Source organism: Egretta garzetta, unplaced genomic scaffold, assembly GCF_000687185.1.
Source record: "Egretta garzetta isolate BGI_Z169 unplaced genomic scaffold, ASM68718v1 scaffold136, whole genome shotgun sequence".
In the NCBI taxonomy this organism is placed as follows: domain Eukaryota; kingdom Metazoa; phylum Chordata; class Aves; order Pelecaniformes; family Ardeidae; genus Egretta; species Egretta garzetta.
Window position 1 is genome coordinate 1197077 of NW_009260066.1, and position 24312 is coordinate 1221388.

General features: G+C 38.4%; 1 protein-coding gene across 1 annotated transcript in view; it reads right to left on the bottom strand.

The window, feature by feature from the left end:
* Window positions 1-24312, bottom strand: part of RAB3C (RAB3C, member RAS oncogene family) — a 129444-nt gene that overhangs the window by 61373 nt on the left and 43759 nt on the right. The window contains exon 2 of the mRNA XM_009641141.1: window positions 5550-5668. Coding sequence (XP_009639436.1) covers window positions 5550-5668 — 119 coding nt within the window. The remainder of the gene's footprint in view (window positions 1-5549; window positions 5669-24312) is intronic.

Genomic DNA, 24312 nt, shown 5'->3' on the forward strand with positions numbered 1-24312 from the left:
AGACAACAATAAAGATATTGCTGGGCAAACACTTGAAGTTGAGACAATATTTTCAGGTGCAGAGGAGCAAATTAAAGTGAGTGTAAACAACTATACACAGTGTGTTCTCTGCCCCTAAGTGCTTTCAGACTTAGCAAAGTTTCAAGTCTGATAGCATTTGCAAAGATAGTACAAAGCCTTCACCCTCTCCTTTCTGCTGTAAAGTACCACTGCCATAAAGCTAACAGCTTATGTGAACTGAACGACTAAGAGGAAAGGGGGCATAACAGCTCCCAGTGAAATGTAATGATGGAAAAGACTAACAGACGTAAATGCTACAGGTGGTAGTATAACAGAGGAATGAATGCAACTGCTGTGACATTATAACTGAACTAAACCACATATGTATTGAAGTGGCATGGAGCCACTCTCAACGTTATGATATTTCCCCTTCAGATTTAACATGAAAGAATTTTTAAAGAAAATCAGATTCCACTTAGGTCGATTACTTGAAATGTGTGGATGCCGTCTAAATAATTCAGCTAAATGGGATGATTTGGTTATTTCCTGTTTCTAATTTAGACCTCAGCCAGGCAGAAAATTATGCCCTACAAGTGATTCATATTTATAGGAAACAATTTGTATCATTTTAGGTTGGCTTGATGAACGTGCACCAAACTACTGCAAGGTACATAACTTGCACTTGCAGCGTTAGCTGCATTTCTGAAGGAAAAAGCCTCCTGTAAAAGGCAGCTTCAAAATCTGGGCAGAGCTCCATAGGAGATCTGCTGGGTGAAAGTATGTTTGATTTGCTGTTTCTGCTGGCAGCCAGATTTTCAGCTCACATCCACTCTCACTGAAAAAAAACAACCAGAAACTGTTGGTGCTTGTGAACTTCTGAAAATCTGCATCTATAAAGGACAATACTGTTCAGTGCTGTGACTACTGCCACTGACATTCAGAGACTGACCTGAAATTGAAGAGAAATACCCTTCAATTATTTATCTAAGTTTTTAAACATTTAGACTAACTGCTGATAAAGTATATAGATGATACAGAAATGTCTAAATGGTAAATCATAGAATCATAGAGAATATTTTATGTTGGAAAAGACCTTTAAGGTCATCAAGTCCAACCATTAAGCTAGCAGTGCCAAGTCCACCACTAAACTATGTCCCTAACTGTCCATGCTTACATGTCTTTTAAATATGTCCAGGCATCATGGCTCAACCACTTCCTTTGGCAGCCAATTGCCATGCTTGCTAACCCTTTCAGTGAAGACATTTTTCCCAATATCCAATCCAAACTTTAACTTGAGGCCATTTCCTCTCATCCTATTGCTTGTTACTTGGGAGAAGAGACCAACACCCAGCTCACTACATCCTCCTTTCAGGGAGCTGTAGAGGGTGATAAGGTCTCCCTCAGCCTCCTCTTCTCTGGGCTAAACAACCCTGGTTCCCTCAGCTGCTCCTCATAAGACTTGTGCTCCAGACCCTTCACCATCTTCGTTGCCCTTCTCTGGACACACTCCAGAAAATCAGTGCCCTTCTTGTAGTGAGGGGCCCAAAACTGAACACAGAATTTGAGGTGCAGCCTCATCAGTGCTGAGTACAAGCGCACAATCACTTCCCTACTCCTGCTGGCCACGCTATTCCTGATACAAGCCAGGATGCCATTGGCCTTCTTGGCCACCTGGGCACACTGCTGGCTCATATTCAGCCAGCTGTTGATCAGCACCCCCAGGTCCTTTTCCGCCGGCCACCTTTCCAGCCACTCTTCCCCAAGCCCATAGCATTGCATGGGGTTGTTTTCACCCAAGTGCAGGACCCAGCACTTGGCCGTGTTAAACCTCATCCAGTTGGCCTCAGCCCATCTATCCAGGCTGTCCAGGTCCCTCTGCAGAGCATTCCTACCCTCAAGCAGACCAACACTCCCACCTAACTTGGTGTTGTCAGGAAACTTATTGACAGTGCACTTGATCCTCTCATGGAGATCGTTGATGAAGATATTAAACAGAGCCCTGGGGAACACCACTTGTTACTGGCCACCATCTGGATTTAACAATATTCACCACCACACTTTGGGCCCAGCCATCCAGCCAGTTTTTCACCCAGCAAAGAATACACCCCTCCAAGCCAGTTTCTCTGTTGTACTACAGATGAAACCATATAGAGGACATAGCTATTGAGACAACACAGGTTAGTTGAACATACCCTAGAATGCAGCAGTTCTAAAGTGACTGAACAATTATAGGGCATGAGCACTGGCAGTGTATTCTTAGCAACATCCTCTGGATGAAACCAAAGGCAATAAATCACTGTGTGTACAACAGAACTATCAGAAGCACCATCTCAAGATTTCTCATGCCAAAAGTTTTTGAATCTCAAAAGAAATCTCTATTTAGGTTACAACTTTTGTTGTTACTGTCATTTGCAATCTCTAAGGTTTTTTAATTTTAAGAAGGGAAGCTAAGGTATGAATGTTTTCTGAAGTGTCTGCGGTATGGCTGAAATTTATTTGACCTCCAAGTCATTTAGTTAAGCTTTTAGTCAAAACCCTTTCTCAGTCTTACAGAGTGGTGGACAAATGCTTGGCTGCTATACCGTTGCATATACTGGTGCTAATAGGTTTAGATAAAATTACAGATACTGAGGGGTTTTTTGATGTAAAATGTTAATAGTCAAATTAGATACAGAATTTCTCACAGCTGAATAGGTTCATGCTGACCTGGGCATGGTGTCTAGAAATACGGCTCTCCACCTTTTATTACAAAGGAGAAATGTCAGCCAGACTTCAGATGGAAAAAATGCCTTTCAATATGAGTACAACTTCTTTGAACTAACTGCTTTTAAAGAATCATCCCAACACACGTTTTAACCAAACTCCTTTATCCAAATCTAAAAGACACCTGTAGATTTATTGTCCTGACTGCATTGCAATTGCTAGATCGAGGCTTGGAGCTGATGTGATTTGAGCTTGGATTTGGCACATTGTGCACGTATCTAAAAATGCACCACTGCCTTCAGAGGCACATTTATCACATGGGAAAACATTTTAAGCCCCAGAGAGGCCTAAAAGCTCCAGCTTCCTCCCCCCATAACTTTCACAAATGCACAGACACTTGTGCACAGCCACGCTTGCTTTTCTGCAGCATTGATGATTGTGAGTGTTCTTTAACTTCCCTCGCATTCAGAAGCAATCTGTAGTTTTGTAATTACTATCAAAATTGGAGCACAGGATAATCAAAGTTAATTATCAGCTGTGAGATGTGAGGAATAAAACTGAGGAAGAATAGTGGGGCAGCAACTGGGCTCATGAAATTAAAAATAAAAATAACAAGGAAATCTATGTCTCATCCAGACAAGTGAGGCACTCTGACTCTCTGTCACCCCTTCCATCATGCAGGTGACTGCTCAGTAGCTCTCAGCACATAATAATGCAATCCCTCCTGTCCACCAAATTTCTACAGTACCTTCCAACTATTTGTACAGCTTCTAGATAAAAATGAGGGAAAAATCATATTTCACAAATCTATTTAAGAACTCCATAGCTTTTAAATATTTTCTTGTTTCATTTTACAGGGACTTTTTTTTTTTTTAATTAGCATGAAGCTTAGTTACTTTTCACCAGGAGACAATGAGTGCCAACCATACCAGATCTAGGAGGCTGGAAAACAAACAGGTGGGAAAATTAATAATAAGTACTCATATTTACACTTGCTATAAAGAAACCTTTGTGTTGGAGGAAGCTAGATAATACATGGCATACCATCTGGTTTGCCCGGAGATGGGGCAATGAGATTTGCAGATTACAGCTGGTCCTAGACAGCCATTATCACCCAGATAACCCAGTGCTTGAACTGAATCAGCTCATGGACAAAGAACAGCAGAGGCAAAGCAAGGAAGTCTGGCAGACCTAGGAAGCAGTGGTGCTGGCAGGCACAACCACAGGTTCAGCTGGGAGGCTGGGTGTACTCCTTGATTCCCTGTTGTTGCTAAACTTCACAGCTGCATCTATGACTATCACTTTCAGCTGCCTCCTGTTAGGTAGGAGATTCTGTCTCATCCTGTTGAACAGAGCAGTACTCACAAATGTGTAACAGCAAGCACTCAGCAAGATGCCTCCAGCTTGATCGAAAAGGGCAGAACATGCCTTTTGTGTGACAGGTCACAGTGAGCAAATGTGTCTTCCTCTTTGAGCACCAAGCAGAGACTCCTCTCAGATACATCCAATTGTCCAAACACTAGTTGTCTGGTCTATACTAGCCATGTCAGCTTGTAGATTCTCTAGTAAATGGAAAGAGATGCTCATAAGAGCAATTTGGTGTGGAGTCGTGCAGATAACTGATGGAGAGGAGAAGGTGGGAACATGCTCTGGAGTTGCCCCTTTCCTCTGGAGGACCATGAATGACTACATCCCTAGTCCTTACACAGGAAACATTAGGCAACCCAAGATTCCATTTCTTGTAGAGCAGAATCAAGCTAAGGTTCTCAGTTCTCATTTTCAGAGTGGTGAATGACCAGGCTCAGCATATAGAGACCGAGAAAAACTCCAGGTGTAGAGAGGGAAGGTGCTCCATGGGTTCAGTGACACTTTCTACCACAACTGTAAGTAGAATAGTGTGAAAGAAAGAAAGATTGTTCTTGGAGAGTCTGAGGCTGGGCAACAATTCCTGTTAGAAATAGGCATCACAGCATCACTGCCTTATTTTTAAGTGTGATACCTGTTCCTGACCTTGCCTGGGCTGAAAGAAGTACACAGCAGTGCATATCTTAAAATAAATTTTTAAAAAGCCAAAGAAACATGCTAAACAAATCATACAAACTGAACAAAATCCTTTCTCATAGTTTCCCCATGGGAACAGCATGCAAGAGAGCATGTGGAGCAGACATGACAAACGCTATTCGTATCACTAAGAGCACTGCTAGGAGGCTCTCAGATATTAAAATAACTTGTTAAGGAAGAGACCTCTGAGATTAACTCTTGCTTCCCTTTGGTTCAGCTTTACTTAAAAAAGCCTTAGATTGTTTGGATCCTGACTGACCCATGTCTGATTAAAATGACACACTTTTATGGGGACATCTTGACATTCACATAATACAAGGTAATATAAGTACCAGCCATTTTAGGTTCTGCTCTTCTGATGAAGTATGCTCATCATTTTTGCACTTGAGGCACAACACTGACAGCATAACATACAACCAGCCACACTTAGAAGACACATGATGAGAAATTAAATTAAAAGACAACCCCCATGGATAGTATCTCATTTTTTTCTGTGAAATATGGAAACACTTTCTGGTATCTTAGCAGTTACTCTCCACACTAGCATGTTGTTGGTTTTAGTAGTATGAATAATGCGCATTAACTGAAGTCACAAACCCCACAATGTCAACAATGAATTATACACAACACATTCTTAAGTATTCATTGTCTTTCCAGAAAAAAACCCCACCATATGTTTGGGTATAGGAATGCGTGGGAACTGTATTTGGAAATAAGTTTTCCAAAATAATTTACACTATCACAGCAGGTAAGTTAATTTAATATTAGTTCCAAGTTTTACTTACCAATCTTGAACAGCATTGAAAGATTCTTCATTCGTGATGTCATACATTAAAATGAAGCCCATTGCACCCCGGTAGTAAGCTGTGGTAATTGTTCTGTATCTCTCCTGCCCTGCTGTGTCCTGAAAAAATAACAAACAAAATTTTTACATTTTACAAATAAATTGAAAAATATTTCTTTTAATAGAAAGAAAACTCTGACAACAGTCATTGTAGAACTCTGAGAATAATGGGAAAAAGGATAATTCTGTGTTGAATCATAACAGGAGGGACACATCCATTCTGTCATGAGGTGAGAGTGGAGAGAAGCAGAAAGGCATGGTCTTCTGTCAGGTCATATATCCTGAGTCATTCACTGATTCATGTAATTCAACCTGTGTGTTGGGTAAGAACCTTGTCTCCTGCTCCTGCCTTGTACCTTCACAGTTTGACAGAGGGGACAGGTAAAATCTCATGACCTGGATAAAATGTTGGGACAAAATGGCATCCTTAAGTCCTTTATTGTAAGATCGGGATGGTTCCTGAATTCTGGAAACATCCTGACCAAAAAGGCAATGTCTAATTGTTCTGTTCTTGCGATTTTAAGTCATTGGTGCATGTGTTAACTTTAGCACCAGTACAGAACTGTGCTGACAAAATAAAAGATGGAGGGTAGTGTTTTTAAAATAAGGATGATATCTTACAAAAAAGCAGAAGAGTTTGCTAGCAGTCTCTCACCTCAAACCAGTTTTCTCCCTCATTCTCTGTGTCTCATTTAATTGCCTTTAAGAAATGTAAGCCTTCTTTTCTCCTACTGCTTGCTTTACTTATTTCCATTAAAAAATATTTAGGCCAGGGACTATCTGTTACTACATTTATATGCAATGTCTACTATTACCATCCATGTCTGTACCAAGATTGTGAGACAACAGCAAAAGTAAAATATAGGAAATGCTTAACTATTTCCTGTTCCAGCCATACCTATTTAATGTCTTTAAACCCTAAACATTAAAAGCTTTAGATGAGACATATGTAATATTTCAGTGCAATCCTGTAACTGTCTAAATGATCATTTGCACGTATGCAATTTTAACAGACTTTGAAACTTAATTTCTTTATTTCAGATTTTTTGAATGGACAAGAAATAGTTTACAATACAGATGAATTTATACAATTTGCCTTCCAAAAGAGCGAGAAGAACCATTGACAAACATGTTTTATTTGGTATGTTTTCTGAAATGCTTCCTGGGTTAGTAGTACTGCCCTGTGAACAAAATAAAAATAGATTAAGTGAGCCTCCTTCTTTACACATATATCATTCATCTCGTAAACTAATAAAGTAAAAAAAGGAGATTCCACATACCGCAGAAACCACTTATAAAATAAGAAAAATAACCAAGACAGGTACTGAAACCAAACAAGGTCTTAAGTAAAATATATGGATTCTGTTCATTCTGGATTACAGCTGCTACTGCTTTGATGTAATTTCAGTGATCCAAGATGGAAAGCTAATGTAGAAGTTAGACTCTAACCAGTGGTTAGGTTATGTCTTTGCAGGAAAGGCCAGGGACACCTACACTTTTTCTGCTTATACTCTGAGCTGGCTAAGTTCATACCAACTGTGGTTCCGGAGGCTGGATAGCTGCATTAATAGAACTGCTCCCAAATTCTCTGGTGGTATTACTGAATATCATGGTAATAAGACTCTCGCACTAAGCCTGTGCATATTCTAAAAACCAGAGGCCAGTTCTTCCTCAGTAGGTCACATAGTCTGTTATAAGATGAAAGTATCATCGAAATGTTGAGTAAAATCATTTATTAGCAGGAGCACTATCACATGTCATTATTTATAACCATTTCTTTGTATTCCTTTCATGGAATAAGGTTTACTCTGACATGTTTTGCTGACTTCATTTATTTGATTTGATATTAGAGAAAAGAGCTGGGAGGAACGCAAGGAAAATATGGCCTATAGCAAGCACGCAGCCTTTCTGGACAGAAGAGATACGAGTTTCAAACAAGTTTTGTCAGTGTCTATCTGCTTGTTTGTCAGTCAGAGACATGTATGGTTGGAAATACGATGGTATGACAAGCAGGAGCCCACTGCTGCTGAAGCAAATCTTATTTTGCTACGGGTGATTTCCACTGAAGCCTGTCTGCAGATAAAAGTGAACAGCCCTAGCAATAAAGCCATAAGTCAGCGAGGCTTCCTATTCGAGACACCAACTATTTTCTGCCGTGTTAAAGGTAGCTAGTGTGGGCTTAGGCACTCTGGATTGTAGAGAATAAAAAGTGAGTGTAAAGGAAAACAAATCAAGATAAAAGTACTTAAATAATTTTACAGAAAGGAAAATGAAGCTGCAGATGAAGATCCAAATGCTGACTGACTTTGGGATAGGAGATGCTCTTCTGGACCTAGGCATTTGATTTGGGTCACTCTGGGAAGGAAGCAGGTATATGGGGTTGTTCTCAATACAGGTAGCTAATATATGCCTGCAGATAACACTACATTAGTGTGATGATAAAAGATTTTCTAAAGTGGTGTTACAGTATATGGCATAGGTGGATGACCATGAATAAAGTGGAGTTTATTAGTTTCAAACATCGATAATCACATTCCTGTGGGTATTATTTTCTATTCACTTGCTATAAGGAAGCAATTGAAATTTTAATTGGCCGAATGTACAAATTATGCAGTAGAGCATTTATGGTCATGTAAGAAATGAACCCAAATATCAGTAATCAATGCTGTCAAAACTTGTGTGTTCCACACATTCACAAGCATCTCCTTTGTATTCTGACTAGAATATATTAATAAATGCCCTAAAGACAGCTCCTTTTATACGACCATTAAGGAACTCAAATACCATTTGTCAGGAGAAACAGCACATCAGTAGTGTCAAATACTTTAACATTTAATATTATATTTTATTACAATGATTTAATTTATTTGAAACAGATAATGCAACAACATAAGTGGTCTCTCTCACTGTTTATTAGCTTTTATTCTTCTGGAAGAATTGAGCAGAAAATAACTAATTTCTGTATTTCATCATATTTATATCTGTAAATCTCTATGATTTTATCCTCAGGTACTGTTTTATACTTTTACTTGAAGAAAACCTTTTCCAATTCAGGTATGGTTACTGGCTGCTGCTATGTTATCTTAGTCTTTTTTGCAAGACCATGGAATTCATCTGATGACCATCTATTTAGGTTTAAATTCTGAAATATAACATCTGTATTTTGCACTGACTGATGTTTATTTCTAAGCAAACTAAATAAAATAAGCCTGAGGAAGAATAAAATTTGACCTATTATTGACTGGCATTTTAACAAGGCAGTTCATTTCCATCTTTGATGGGCAGAAAACAAGACACATAGATCATCTTGGGGGCATTTTCATTCATGTAGGTGATGTCTGGTAAAGTCAACTGACTGTTCATTAAAGAAGTAGAGTGGAAAGGAAGAAGGCAATGAGTGACAGTGAGGGAATGCTTTATGAGAAGTTCCATGAACAGAAGACAAAAAAAGATGTTTTACAAATCTTAGTCAAAACAAAGCAAAAAGCGTCTCAGCAGCTGCAAGAAAGGTTTTAAAATATTATATGCACTTTCATAAATTCTTTTTTTATTAAAGTTCCCCCAATTCCATTAGCTTCTGGTTAGGTGATACTATCTTTATATTTCTGTGCTCCAGGTCCTGATAGGTGTAATTTCATATTAGAAAAATTTGTTGCCTTTTGCCAGAAATTCGACAGCTAAAAGGACCAGTAAAGCTTTTTCATCAGTAAGGATCTTGAGTAGGGCATGTATATCTATAGGAAGCGAAAGAGGAATGGTAAGGGTATAGATTGAGTACGAAAATCTATTTTTGGCTCAGGGTGAAGACAGCAAACTGGGATGTATTTGGCCAACTCTCCTTTATCATTTAGGTATCAAATGGTAAGGAGATAGTGCTGTGGTTTAACCTGGTGGGCAGCTGAACACCACACAGCCGTTCTTTTCTTGTGCCCCTGGCAGAGCAGGGGAAGCTGAAAAGTCCTTGACTGGTGTAAGCACTGCTCAGCAACAACTAAAACATCAGAGTCTTGTCAACGTTCTTCTCATCCTAAATCCCAAACACAGCACTATGCCAGCTACTAGGAGGAAAATTAACTCTATTGTAAATGAAACCAGGACAGAAAGATAATTTTAGATTACCTTGGCTGTTCATTTGAGTTAAAATTCAAGTGTGAATTTGACAATACAATAAAGCTTAAAGTGAACATATGTTAATTATTTTTACAGTAATTACATGAACCAGGTTTTGTGCTGTGCTTCTTCCTTGAAACAACCCTTTAATAACGTTATGGGAAAGTTCCTACAGATTCTCATTCTTACTGTGCAACTGCCATACCACTGAAGGCCTCAGTGTATGGGGAATGCACCAGCTACTGACAACATTGCTCCCGGAGGAGTGGAGAGATACACCCTAATAGCCATCTGTGCAAGTAGAAACACTTAGGAATAGCAACATAGCTGACTTAAGAACCTGTATTCCACACAAAGTTAAGAGTTTATAGGAATGGAAAGTATCAAAATACAAAACAGGGAAAACAAGGTTCTGACAGTAATCTTGAAAAGAACAACTATTTAGGCTTGCAAAGTACAGTTAGCCTGAGTTAACTTAGCAGACGTAAATCCCCCCTACTGTCAAGTCCTGCTAAGCTAGACTTCATCCAGAATGTACCACACCAGCTTAGACTATACCAATGTTTTTGAGCAAGACATTAATTCAGGCCCTTGAATTAATTTGCTGTGTGTGTGCACCCTTGCCTAGCACTGCACCACTGACAGAAACAATATTTTATGTAAATTACTTCCAAGTGGAGTTGCTCATCATTAATGCAGACAGTTTTGAAGGTAAAAGCAAACAGCATTTGGCAGCAAGAGCTTTTAATAAGTCCGTCGTGAAGGAATTCAGTGTGCAAAGCTTATTTTGCAGCACACTTGAATGACTCTCTGCCTCTGTATTTCTGTCCTATATGCTACACATACAAATATCTTCCTAGATCCACTTCCCCACGTTACAAGTTTTACTCATATCACAATACAGCTTGTGTTATGTGCCAAAAAAATGGCAGCAGTAGGGGAGGATTTCTTGGACGGCGTTTGTATCTCTGCTGCATACCCACAGTCACAACATTTGAAGACAAGGCAAACAGAAAGATAAAATTAGAAATGTGAATTGGGTGAATTCTCACTTTGCAGGTCAAAATTCTCTGTTAAGGTAAACAAAATTGGCATAGCAATGAAGAACTGTTCCTGCTGCTCCTTTATGAGTTTCATGTTTCTTTTCTGCTGTTGCTTCCCAAAGGTTATTTATATACTCCATCAAAGAGACTATATTTCTCTAATTTCTCCTATTGGTACATAAAAGGACTCAAGGCAGTAAGTGAATAAAAATCTAAACCAGCTCTTTTTAGAGCAGCACAAAAGATGTCTCTGATCTTTCCTCAGGGATCTCTGGGTCTTGCGGAAGAGAGGATAATAAGGAAAGTATGACCAAAACAACCCAGTAAGAGAGCTGTTCAGGGAGGGGCAAGGGACAACATCTGCAAAAATCCTCTCGAGATAGGGGTAAATCCACCTGAAGCCTGCTGCTAACCACCCATGAAGTGCAGCTGTGGGTCTATAGCAGAAGCAGCTGGGCAGGGCACAAAGAAAGAAGACAGAGAAAGGCTGCTGGAGCAGGAGGAGCTGACTGTCTTGGGAGCACCATTTCTCAGCAAACAGCACTTCCAACATAAATTGTTGAAACGCAGACGTATGAACATTTACAACTAGGAATAGAAAACACAGTTCAAAAGAGTTTCTTTAGCTAACGTATGCACAAAATATGTGACACTGCTTATTGCCAATTCAGTCTTTGCTTAGGTACCTATCTCATGTCAGCAGCTCTTCCCAGACATCTCAGGGCTTTGGTTTCCCTGGCATTCTTTTATGCACATATGTGTGTATATATGTGTGTGTGTGCATGTGTGCATGCTTGCATGTGTTTCTAGAAATATATACAAATGTCAAAAAAACATTTGGAGCATGAAAAGGCAGCTACGCAGATTGCCAGTATACATCTGCTAGACCTATATGCTAAGTCCTTAGAACTAACCCCAAAATCACAGCTGACAGTTCATTCATCGTATGGGAGGGATGTGGAAGCAAGGCAGGGACAGCTGGAAGTAGTTGGGACCAGAGCAGTGTGGAGAGGCATTATTCCAAGTGTGGCTCTAAAAAAGGGCCTGGGAGGGCTGTCCTGGCAGGCAGAAGGTGGGGCAGAGCTTGTGCTAGAGAGATAGTTTGGCTCCTAGAAAGTCTACACTGGGGCTGTAAAAGTACTTTACTGACAGATTTCCTTTCTGTCACTCCATCCATGCAGCTGGTGACTGTGCCTGAAGTTCATTTCCTTTTAAATTTTCTGTTTTTCTCCTTTCCTGTTCTCTCTTATGTCTCCTTCTTTATTTTTAAGACTCGCATAAAATGCTCATTTTCTGCACTTCAGCTACCATGCCTTCCTAAAGCACAAAGTTTAGGAAAGCCATGGTATCACTGCCTTGTTTCCAGCCTGGTGTAGCTTGACCTCAGCTGCCACTAGGTCTGGACACAAGTTTGAGCCCCACTGCCATTTCAGTGCATGCCTCCCTCTTCCCCTGCCATGAGCTGCAGCCTACTCCTTGTCCTGTCTTCGCTTCGGTTATGGCCTTTCCTGCTCTGTTGGAAGTGAGGATCAGTTCCTCTTGTCCTTCTTCCCCATCTTTGGATGTACTTTATAAAGCATCTGTCAGATCAACAGGACCTGGCATTCTCTTAAAAAGCAAAACATTAATTGAAGTACCACTTCATATTTTAACCAAGCTTCATGCTAGGTCTTGAGAAGAATTCCTTTTTCTGGAATGGTTCAGGTTTTAATTTCAAGACCTTTTTTTCTTTTATTTTATGAGAAGTGTTACAGAATCAAACACTAAGTACAGCTGCCGAAAGTGTATAGTGAAAATCAGGAATTTACAAAATCTGATTTGCACTTCATGTAAAAATGCAAGATTTTTTTAATGAGCAAAATTAAAAGGCAAATTAATATTGGAGACTATCTTATAGCTACAGCTAGGGAAAAAATCAGCTGAATTAACTTTCTATTTTTATTATTTTTAAATACTTGTAAATCAGACTAAAAATTTCCTCACATATTTCAGAAAAAGGGTGATGCAACACAGAACCATTCTGAAAAAATAGTTATATAAAAAAAAACCAGCAAAGCTGTGATAAGGATCTTTGGTCTACAGGCAGCTATTACCATATGGGAAGCAGCACTGAAAAAACATGTGATATTCTTAGTTTTGTCATATTTTGTTTTTAAAGCTCCTGCTCCCAGAGTCCTGCGATTGTACAAGAACAGCAGCTTTTTGTTCTTTTTTTTTAACCTTTGCAGTCAGAGACTAAAATGTGTCCCAGTGCATAATGAAAAAACAAAAGACATTTAATATGTACTGAAATTACTGTATTAAGAATACAACTTTTACTAAAACCAAAATAATTTCGGAATGTTGACATCTAGCACTGAATTCTGCCAAAGCCTGAGAGCGAAAGGGGCACAAAAAAATACTAGATCTATAGCATTATAAGGAACAGTAATTTTAGAAACCTGACACTAAAATACACTGTGGACAATCTTCAGACTTGACAGACAGTTTCCTTAATCCCCAGGAATGTGTTTGGTAGTTTAGACACTAAACAGTCATTGTCATACTTACAGTGGGTCGAGGATAGATTGCAACAGAGTCGATCCTAATGCTGTGAGACTTATTCCTATTAGGAAAACAAGAAGCGGAGCTGTTCCAGCTATAGACAAAGGTGGCACTAGGCAGTCCTTCAGTCCTTCTCTCACTTGGCTTTGGTGACTGCTAAAAGTATTTTTGACTTGCCAGTGTTTCAGCCTGGCTCTTTCACCCACAAAGCACTTGGTAGCCTAAAAATAGGTGTGTTATTTCTCTATAATAAATGGGGGGTGGTTTTGGTTTGTTGGGGGTTTTTCTGGGGGGTGAGTGGGTGGTTCTTTTGTTTTGTTTTCATTTATTGGTGGGCTTTTTTAAAGATGTAGTAAAACTTTTACATCTTTCTCTGATTTCTCACTATTTCTTAAAGACATTTGCCTTTCACTTAGCAGACAAAGGAAAAACCACTGAGCTATAAGTAAGTTCCGAGACTTAAGAGTCAATCTGACTATTATCACATGAACAGAGAACAACATCAAGGTATACTGGAATGCCAGAACAGCTTTCTCTTCTCATTTCTGTACATTGATTATATACTTATAAATCTTTGGATTAACTACTTCTCTCTAGAACTTGTTATTCATAAAATAAGACTAATAAGCTTTCAGCTTTCTCTCTCATTTCATTCTGTCCTATTCTGAATCTTGAAGACAGCTTTCCCTATTAATATTCATGACTCATATTTAATTAACTTGCCCTTATTCAGGATGAGGTGGGATCCAAGGATAGAGAAAAGTTTGACCAGCCATTTTGATAATAGGTCTGAGTTAGTGGCTCATTGCACTGAACAAATTTGCATAATAGTGTCATCATGTTACAATATTATGCAAATCCTTGTTCACTGATTAGCTAGCAGTATTTCTTAGCGATTGAGAGCTATGAACATAATTCTTTCCTCACAACAACACCAAGCTTAGCACACTTTTGTTCTCGGCCTTTTTTAGATGCACAGTTTTATAACTCTCCAGCTCCTAGAGAAAAATGTATTACTGGTACAAAGGACCTTTTAAAGCCATAAACCAAGCAGGCTTGCCAATAACTCTCCCTCCACCTCTGCTTTTCCTTGTGATAAACCCCTGTATTTAAATCTGCAGTGAGGTTTCTCTCATTTGGAACAAATCACAGGAATGTTCCTATTAAATATTAATAGCTTTCCAAACCTTCCCAGGAGTAATAGAATAGATTTCTGTGCAGAATATTAAGTTTACAAAACATGTTTAAGGGCTCATTAGAATTACTATCAACTTATGCTTTTTACATAAAAATGTTTTAAATCTCAATTACCTATAGAAAGGAAAAGAGACAATCTGCAATACAGAAGAAGCACTTTTAAACTATTTTAAGGAAGAAACTATAAATGCAATATTTCTGTAAGAGTTCAGCCATGCCTGAAGTTCATTCCCATTCAGAACTTCCATGAGGGCCAGTAAAAGGCACAGGTTAATGCTTTAGAAAACCTGCAGAATAAAAGTACTGGACTACAGTGCGGTTTGTGCTAAAATAGCTTCCTCCTGCCTTGGCAACAAAATGCTGCTTTAGAGCTGTCTGGAAGATTCCTTGTGCAGTGATCTGTGGGTAACTTCTGTATCCTCTTCTATGACTGTGGCAGACATTGTCTTCTGGGGGCAGACTTCAAAGATACCTAAAGAAATTCTGGAGCTCTTTGTGTATCATACCTTTAGGCAGGTATTTGAAGATTCTAAGGCTTAGCTGAAAAAGCACCTGCTGCTTCCTGGAGAACTTCACCAGTGATGTATCAAAGGCACAAAATGCCACCTTCTTTTCTCCACTAGCAACGCAGCCCCTTCATGCCTTTCAGGTAGCTGCTGTTCCTTCCCCTGACACAGGACTGTTGAGTCTCCATCAAACTCTCCTTCCTTCTACTTTTAACTCCTTTGCCCTCCAACAATCTGTCATCACCAAACACCCCCTTAACACGTGACTGTGGGTAAGATCTTTGAATTCACCATCATCATAGCTTTTTCTTTTTCTTGGGTCTGATTGTAGTGATTAGTAATTTAGGTTGGCAATGATGGGTATTATACAGCATGGTCAGCTGGCCAGAGTCATGAAAGAACATCATGCATCAGTTCTTCTGTCATCTTCAACACATTCAGATGAACCTGTCCAAAATGTTTCCATGTTAAAGTGAAAGACAGAGACAGGATAGATGGCACGGAACATAATGCCAGCCATCAGGTGCTGGAAGGTTTTTTTACAGCATGGGAGTCCACTGCTGCATCCAGGTAGCTTGTGAGACAAAGGTGATTCCTTGAAGAGCAAGAATTGAGCTCCAAGACTTTTAGACTTTCAGTGGTTTATCTAGTTCTTTCAAAGTTGATCTGTAATCTGATGTGTAAAGCTGATCTGTAACAACTCCTACAAGACCCCAGAAAATCTATTTTTCTGGCTTTTAATTATTTCAGTATCCTTGTGGAAAAATTAGGAAGGCGCAAGTTCTACAACAAAAAGATATCTTTCTCATCAATATGCTGCTAGAATTATCTACACCTAGATAGGATTTGTCTGTTAATTTGGGGAATCTTTGAATTGTATTGAAGCCACCAAGAAAAAAAGTCTCATCAAAGCAAGAAGTAATTCTTAGATATACCATGGGTACTTAGATACACTACATAGAATCTCTTCACAAAGGAAAGAAAAGTTAAAGATGCCAAATAGAAACAACAATATAAGCTACTGTATGATTTGGGGTGGGATTTTGTCTGGAAAATATATTATTTAAAGGTCTCTGTGTTCTCTTGCTTGTCAGTAAATACCTCTGCACTACAGCTACATATCAAAAGGTTATCCCTAAAACACTTCTCTAATGTCCTGGTATTTGATGAGAGGAATGTAATTTAAGAGAGCACAGGTTATTCTGACAAGGAAATATTTATTTACCCTGAAAACTTCTCAGCAGCTGACATAGTTTAATGAACATCAACCAATCATAACCTTTATGTTGTAGTTTAAGACTGTAAATCATTAAAGAGAGAGTTGTAAAGAGAAGTTAAATATGTCAGGTGTGATTAATCTATAAATCTTACATTATTTCAAGTACAATGCCCTTATCCTTACATTCTGTTCTTGGGGAGATCTGGCATAAAGTGGCATAATTAAATTAGATCTAGGCTAAATTGCTGTTTAATTTGGCTCGTGGTCTCTCTTGTTTTTTAGCTCAGACTGGTTGAGAGCTATGTGTTTAGCATACACATAACACATAATCATATTTAGCAATTCTAACAACTTCTTTGTAATTTTAAACTCAAACTTTTGAGAAAATACAGTTTACCCAAACAGCATAATTGCCAGACATATTAGAATAGAAAGGAAAAGAAAAGAAAGGAAAAGAAAGGAAAAGAAAGGAAAAGAAAGGAAAAGAAAGGAAAAGAAAGGAAAAGAAAAAAGAGGAGAGGAGAGGAGAGGAGAGGAGAGGAGAGGAGAGGGAAGAGAAGGGAGCACCTCTAATTAATGGGTGCCCTAGGAAGTAGTTGGAGCACAGTCCATGGGAGTGAGCTTTCCCAGCTGCCTGATGTCTCAGGAAAGACACAGCACCTTCTCATTTTCATCCATGGTTTACTTCACACACAGACATTTGAACCATTCTCATGCTTCCTGGCACTGGATCCCACGAGAAGAGCTCATCACCTCCCTCTCCCCTTCCCCTCCTCAGGAAGCTGTAGAGAGCAAGGAGGTCATTCCTCAGCCTCCTTCTCTCCAAACTAGACAAACCCCAAGCCCCCAGCCACCCCTCATAGGATAGGACATACCTTCCCACCCTTTCACCAGTTGTGTTGCCCTCCTCTGGATGCATTCAAGCACCTTTTAAAATTAATATATTTCTTAATAAATAATTCCCCAGCCTCCTTCTCTCCAAACTAGACAAACCCCAAGCCCCCAGCCACCCCTCATAGGATAGGACATACCTTCCCACCCTTTCACCAGTTGTGTTGCCCTCCTCTGGATGCATTCAAGCACCTTTTAAAATTAATATATTTCTTAATAAATAATAATAATAATAACATAAAACTAAATACAAATACAGTATGAATATAAATATACTATTAATATCTCTTGGTTTATTTTAGTAATGAGAAATTCAATTGTTTTAGATACAGCAGCTATTTTGGAGTCCTGGTAACTGTGCAATACTGTGGTACAGTAGCTGGTATCAGTACCACCGTTACAGGTATGTATGTGCATATAGGAAGCAGAATAAAACCCACATTATCTCATTTTATTACTCTCTCAGAATGGTCACATTCTATTCCCTTAGGTTTTTGTCCAAAGAAATCCGGAAATAATTAGCAAGTTTTATTTAGCAGATAAGTTTCAAGTGTCATCGTAAGCAGAACAGTGAAGACCCCTACTAACAAACTCTAAGCAGAGACAGTTCAGGATCCAGCACTAGAGGAAATGTAGTGATGTTACTTTCTCGATCACTGCAAAACTATTTTAGGACTTTGGACATTTTTTTTTTTTTAAAGCATTATAAGATCACACTGGTATAAAAAATGCTATGTAAGTTTTTGTTACATAAAGAGTTGGCCCTAGGTATAAACACCTCTGACAAAAGTTTTCAAAAAGAATGGTCATTAAGTTGTATCCTGATTTTATCAAGTACAAGCACATAAAGCTACTAAATATATTCAGGAGGATTTACTAGATGTGGTGTGTTTTTAAATGCCTAAACAATTTGCATACTTAGGCTTAGGACATTTACTTTCCAACCTCTTGAAGACAATACAACTTCAGCACACTTGTCAGCTGCCAACTAGGTTGCAATAGACTCTTCTGTGCAAACTATAGCATTTGTGAGAAAAACATAGGCATGTATGTAGGTGTGAATATGAAAATTCACGTGCCTGGACAAACTAGAAAACAGGTAGCATTTGAAGTTTATTTATGTAGAAATACACCTACCTGTTCTTCAGCCATTTTTCTTAAGCATGCATTACTGGCAACCATCACAGAGGAAGTAGTGAACTAATTGGACCTTCGGTCTGATGCAATACAGTCAATCATGATCTTACAAAACATTCAAGAAGGCTCAAAACTAGTATTTAGTGTCAGGTGTTATCAAAATCTTGCTAGAAAATCTGATGATTTTTTTTCTACAAAGAGAGATGAGCAACAGTGGTTTCAACAACAGTTCAAAGAAAAAAAAAATATTCAAAAGTTTGTTCAATCAATGGAGCTATAAGTGAAGCAAAGAACAGGTATCAAAGAAGAAGGTTATTACCTAGGAAATTTTCCTCCTGCTTTCAAAAAGCATCAGGCAAAAAAAAGAGGAGAGGAGAGGAGAGGAGAGGAGAGGAGAGGAGAGGAGAGGAGAGGAAAGACTATTTCAGTTGGAAGGGACCTACAACAATCATCTGGTCCAACTGCCTGACCAATTGAGGCCTGACCAAAAGCTAAAGCAGGTTATTAAGGGCATTGTCCAAACGCCTTTTAAACACTGACAGGCTTGGGGCCTCTTGGGACCACCTCTCCAGGAAGCCTGTTCCAGGGCTTGACCACCCTCTTGGTGAAGAAATGCTTCCTCATGTCCAGCCTAAAGCTCCCCTGGTGCAGCTTTGAACCATTCTCATGCTTCCTGGCACTGGAGAGGAGAGGAGAGGAGAGGAGAGGAGAGGAGAGGAGAGGAGAGGAGAGGAAAGACTATTTCAGTTGGAAGGGACCTACAACAATCATCTGGTCCAACTGCCTGACCAATTGAGGCCTGACCAAAAGCTAAAGCAGGTTATTAAGGGCATTGTCCAAACGCCTTTTAAACACTGACAGGCTTGGGGCCTCTTGGGACCACTTCTCCAGGAAGCCTGTTCCAGGGCTTGACCACCCTCTTGGTGAAGAAATGCTTCCTCATGTCCAGCCTAAAGCTCCCCTGGTGCAGCTTTGAACCATTCTCATGCTTCCTGGCACTGGATCCCACGAGAAGAGCTCATCACCTCCCTCTCCCCTTCCCCTCCTCAGGAAGCTGTAGAGAGCAAGGAGGTCATTCCTCAGCCTCCTTCTCTCCAAACTAGACAAACCCCAAGCCCCCAGCCACCCCTCATAGGATAGGACATACCTTCCCACCCTTTCACCAGTTGTGTTGCCCTCCTCTGGATGCATTCAAGCACCTTTTAAAATTAATATATTTCTTAATAAATAATAATAATAATAACATAAAACTAAATACAAATACAGTATGAATATAAATATACTATTAATATCTCTTGGTTTATTTTAGTAATGAGAAATTCAATTGTTTTAGATACAGCAGCTATTTTGGAGTCCTGGTAACTGTGCAATACTGTGGTACAGTAGCTGGTATCAGTACCACCGTTACAGGTATGTATGTGCATATAGGAAGCAGAATAAAACCCACATTATCTCATTTTATTACTCTCTCAGAATGGTCACATTCTATTCCCTTAGGTTTTTGTCCAAAGAAATCCGGAAATAATTAGCAAGTTTTATTTAGCAGATAAGTTTCAAGTGTCATCGTAAGCAGAACAGTGAAGACCCCTACTAACAAACTCTAAGCAGAGACAGTTCAGGATCCAGCACTAGAGGAAATGTAGTGATGTTACTTTCTCGATCACTGCAAAACTATTTTAGGACTTTGGACATTTTTTTTTTTTTAAAGCATTATAAGATCACACTGGTATAAAAAATGCTATGTAAGTTTTTGTTACATAAAGAGTTGGCCCTAGGTATAAACACCTCTGACAAAAGTTTTCAAAAAGAATGGTCATTAAGTTGTATCCTGATTTTATCAAGTACAAGCACATAAAGCTACTAAATATATTCAGGAGGATTTACTAGATGTGGTGTGTTTTTAAATGCCTAAACAATTTGCATACTTAGGCTTAGGACATTTACTTTCCAACCTCTTGAAGACAATACAACTTCAGCACACTTGTCAGCTGCCAACTAGGTTGCAATAGACTCTTCTGTGCAAACTATAGCATTTGTGAGAAAAACATAGGCATGTATGTAGGTGTGAATATGAAAATTCACGTGCCTGGACAAACTAGAAAACAGGTAGCATTTGAAGTTTATTTATGTAGAAATACACCTACCTGTTCTTCAGCCATTTTTCTTAAGCATGCATTACTGGCAACCATCACAGAGGAAGTAGTGAACTAATTGGACCTTCGGTCTGATGCAATACAGTCAATCATGATCTTACAAAACATTCAAGAAGGCTCAAAACTAGTATTTAGTGTCAGGTGTTATCAAAATCTTGCTAGAAAATCTGATGATTTTTTTTCTACAAAGAGAGATGAGCAACAGTGGTTTCAACAACAGTTCAAAGAAAAAAAAAATATTCAAAAGTTTGTTCAATCAATGGAGCTATAAGTGAAGCAAAGAACAGGTATCAAAGAAGAAGGTTATTACCTAGGAAATTTTCCTCCTGCTTTCAAAAAGCATCAGGCAAAAAAAGCAGCAACAAGATTTCTACACTTGAAGGAATAGACCCTGAAGTTTTGCAAGTGTCTATGGAAATTAGCAAGGGAATCTAGAACCAGTTCATAACAAAAAGTATACAACAAACTTTATAAATGCATTGGTAGGCTGATGTACTTTGAGAAAAAGAAATGTCCAGAAGGCCCCATGCAGAGACGTAACTTCCGAAAGGAACTTTCAGGTACTTTTCTGGAAAAGGACTAGAATGGTAATCAGATTCTGGGATCAAATGTTAGATGAACAAAATTATTTCTTGGACTTTTAAGAAATCTGATTTTTTAGACTTAGGTAAAGAAAGAGAGGCGAGGGTTAACATCATTTGTAAAACTAATAGTTTGTGTTTAGAAATTCAGAAAAAGAATGTGAAACTGATGATGCTTTATCATTTAGAAGTGATGACCATTTTCACCTGTTACATATGAGTAACAGTTTGCTGACTACTCACAGACAGTAAATAGTATGACCCAATGGAACAAAATGAAATAACATTTTTATTCACTAAAGATACTCCTGATTTTAGTGCTAACTTAACTGAAAAAAATAATACTGCCACTCTGGAAAGTGATGTGTTATCCAAATGAGCTTTTGCTGAATTTTATGTTTGTGTGAAAATTTTCATTAGAGCAGGAAATTGAATCCAATCCAATCAATTCCATCAAGGAATTACTGGCCAAAACCATAAAAGAACTCCTGCCAGAAACAGGTACTAGTTCATTGTTTTTAGAAATCCAAGGAGTAGCAGAATCAGAAAAACAGTGGCTGAAAGAGGCTGTTAGATATGGTAGGCCTGACTATCCCAGCCTGTGTTCTAGTTCATATTTACAGGCTTATAGAGCACAACATACGCAAAAGCTCAAGAGATGCCATATCACTTTACACCTGAGAGTTTCTGCAATTATTTTGAAGATTTGCTTGTATTACATCACCCAAACACAACAGATCCTTTTAGAAGGGTGGCTTCAAGTTGTACCAGGGCAGGTTTAGGTTAGATATTAGGAAAAATTTTTTCTCTGAAAGGGTTGTCAAGCATTGGAACAAGCTGCCCAGGTAAGTGGTCAAGTCCCCATCCCTGGAGGTATTTAAAAGATGGGCAGACAAGGGGCTTAGGGACAGGGTATAGTGGTGGGATGGCAGTGTTAAGCTAACAGTTGGACTTGGTGATCTTAAAGGTCTTTTCCAACCTAAACAATTCTGTGATTCTATGATTCTAAGAATCCAAGCAGATAGATTTCTCAATTTTCTGAGAAACTCACAAAGGTGAGTAAGTTTACGGTGTTGATTTTATTTTCCTTTGGCTTACTTTTTAAGCAAGTGAAACAGTGGATTATGGGATCGAATAACATGAAATTTTCAAGCAGAATACAGTTAGAGAAAAAAGTCTTCTTGGTTCTGTAGCTGTAATAGTTACATTATATCCACACTTACTTTTCTTTCAAGTAACAAAATATATGTTTAAAGACAGAAAACCTAGGTCATATAATTAGTCGATTAATTAACCTTTTAGGAAGACCTAAAACCATTTATGCTGATCCAGTAAAAGGGGACAATTCTATCAGTCCTGAAACTGCAAAACAAGTACCAAAGAAAAACAGAATGAAAAGATTTTGACCTGTTAAGATAGAAAGTCTGATTGAAATGCACCTTTCTTTCCAAAAACTTTTTGTAATTCTTGTATTTATTTCCAGGCAGAATGATTGCCATAGGTTATTTGAAAAGTTTTGAATGCAAATATTTCAATAAAATAAAATATGCTGTTACAAGTAATTTCTGAAGGTAGGATTTTGATCACATATGATGTACTATAATTAGTGTTATACTTCAGCTGTGATTTTCAAACTACAGGTATTTTTCCAGTAATCAGAGTTATTCTGTCTTAAAGCACCATAAAGGAATAGGAAATTACAGTCTAATGGAAGCAGAAGAATGACCAGCTGTGAAATCTGTAGCAAGTATAATTATAATCAGAGCTACATTAAAACACTAGCTACTACAAAACCAGACATTGGGCTTATACACAGTCAAAGAACAAATTGAGTGTAAATAACTTCTAACGGGCTTTGCTGCCTACAGTGCAGCCCTGACTACATTGAAGCAGTAGATGTTTGATGACAACAGTTCTGCTTTAATTTATATGCTGTGCTATTTATTCTCTAATTTAAAAATTCAGTAAAACTAAGACACAACTTCCTGGAAGCCACCATATTCTACTACCCCATTCCTTCCCAGTCTTCTAACTGTCACATAATAGTGGTTTTATAGTAGTAGTAGGGTTCATTATCCTGTAAACAATATAGTCACGTAGGTGCATGTTTCTGTGCATATACAAAAATTTATAAGCATATATATGTATATAATATGGCCATATGTGTATAACACAAATGAAACATATATATTCCACTATTCCTATTGTGATATAAAGATTTTTCTATAAACTTGCCCTGAGTATTATGCATTTATCTCAGGGATGAAGAAAGCAAATTTTTCACACTGCAAATTTGTTCCTACTGTCCCAGAATTCCAACTGACCTCACCAAAGAATGAGGAGAAGAAAATGTACCTATTAGTAATTGTTCCTATATACATTTCATTAATTATAAACAAAGAGGAGAGTTACCTTACAGAAGAGTTAAACTCAGGAATATGAATCAGAAATGCAGGCATACTAAAATATTGTGATTATTTCAGATTCATATATTGTTTGCCAAAGAAAATAAAATATAAAGTTAAATGTAAATGATAGCAAATCAAATGAATCTTTTTCAATTACAGATTAGACTAAATCAATTTCAAAAGCCAAGTTAAGAAAACCCTTGTTAGAGCAGCTGTTAAGTACACAGTGGAGTTAACGTAATTCAGGTTCCTTAACTGTGGCTGGCTCTCCAGGCCTCTTTCTCTGCAAAAGATGTCTTTTTGGGTGGACATGTATTTTTCCTGCATGCAATCTCTGCCTTTGGCTGCTGCAACCTGAATAGAAACCCTAGTAATTTTCTCACTGAATATAACACTGACCAGCATATTAACTGGAAAATGCATTATTAGACACTCAACCATGTGTTCTTTGATCCTAGATGAAAATTGAAGATTATTTCTACTCTGATTTGATTAAATTGTGGGACATGTTCTCTCATTGTGCAGACATAACAGAATTATCATCCACCAGGAGACAAAATGCTACTGTGACTGACAAGACAGACTGACAGCCAAATAGGAGACTCGAATAAAGAAAGATCAAAGTGAGAATTGACCCTGGAAAGGTTTGGGGTGTTTTTTTTTTTTTTTTCTGATATACTTTCTAATATACTGAGGGGAAAAGAATTTTAAAAAAGAATCTGAATTCTGGTCATTTCACATGTAAGCATGCTCAAAGACTGCTGCTTCAAGGAAGTAAGAAAGAGGAGGAAAATTTGCCACAGTTGCTTATTAGTCAGCTCCACATAGACTCCCGGGGTTCATGTTTCAGCCCACAGAACATAGATCAAACAGAAGTTGTTGCTTTTGCTAAATATAACTGATGCTAATGGAGGG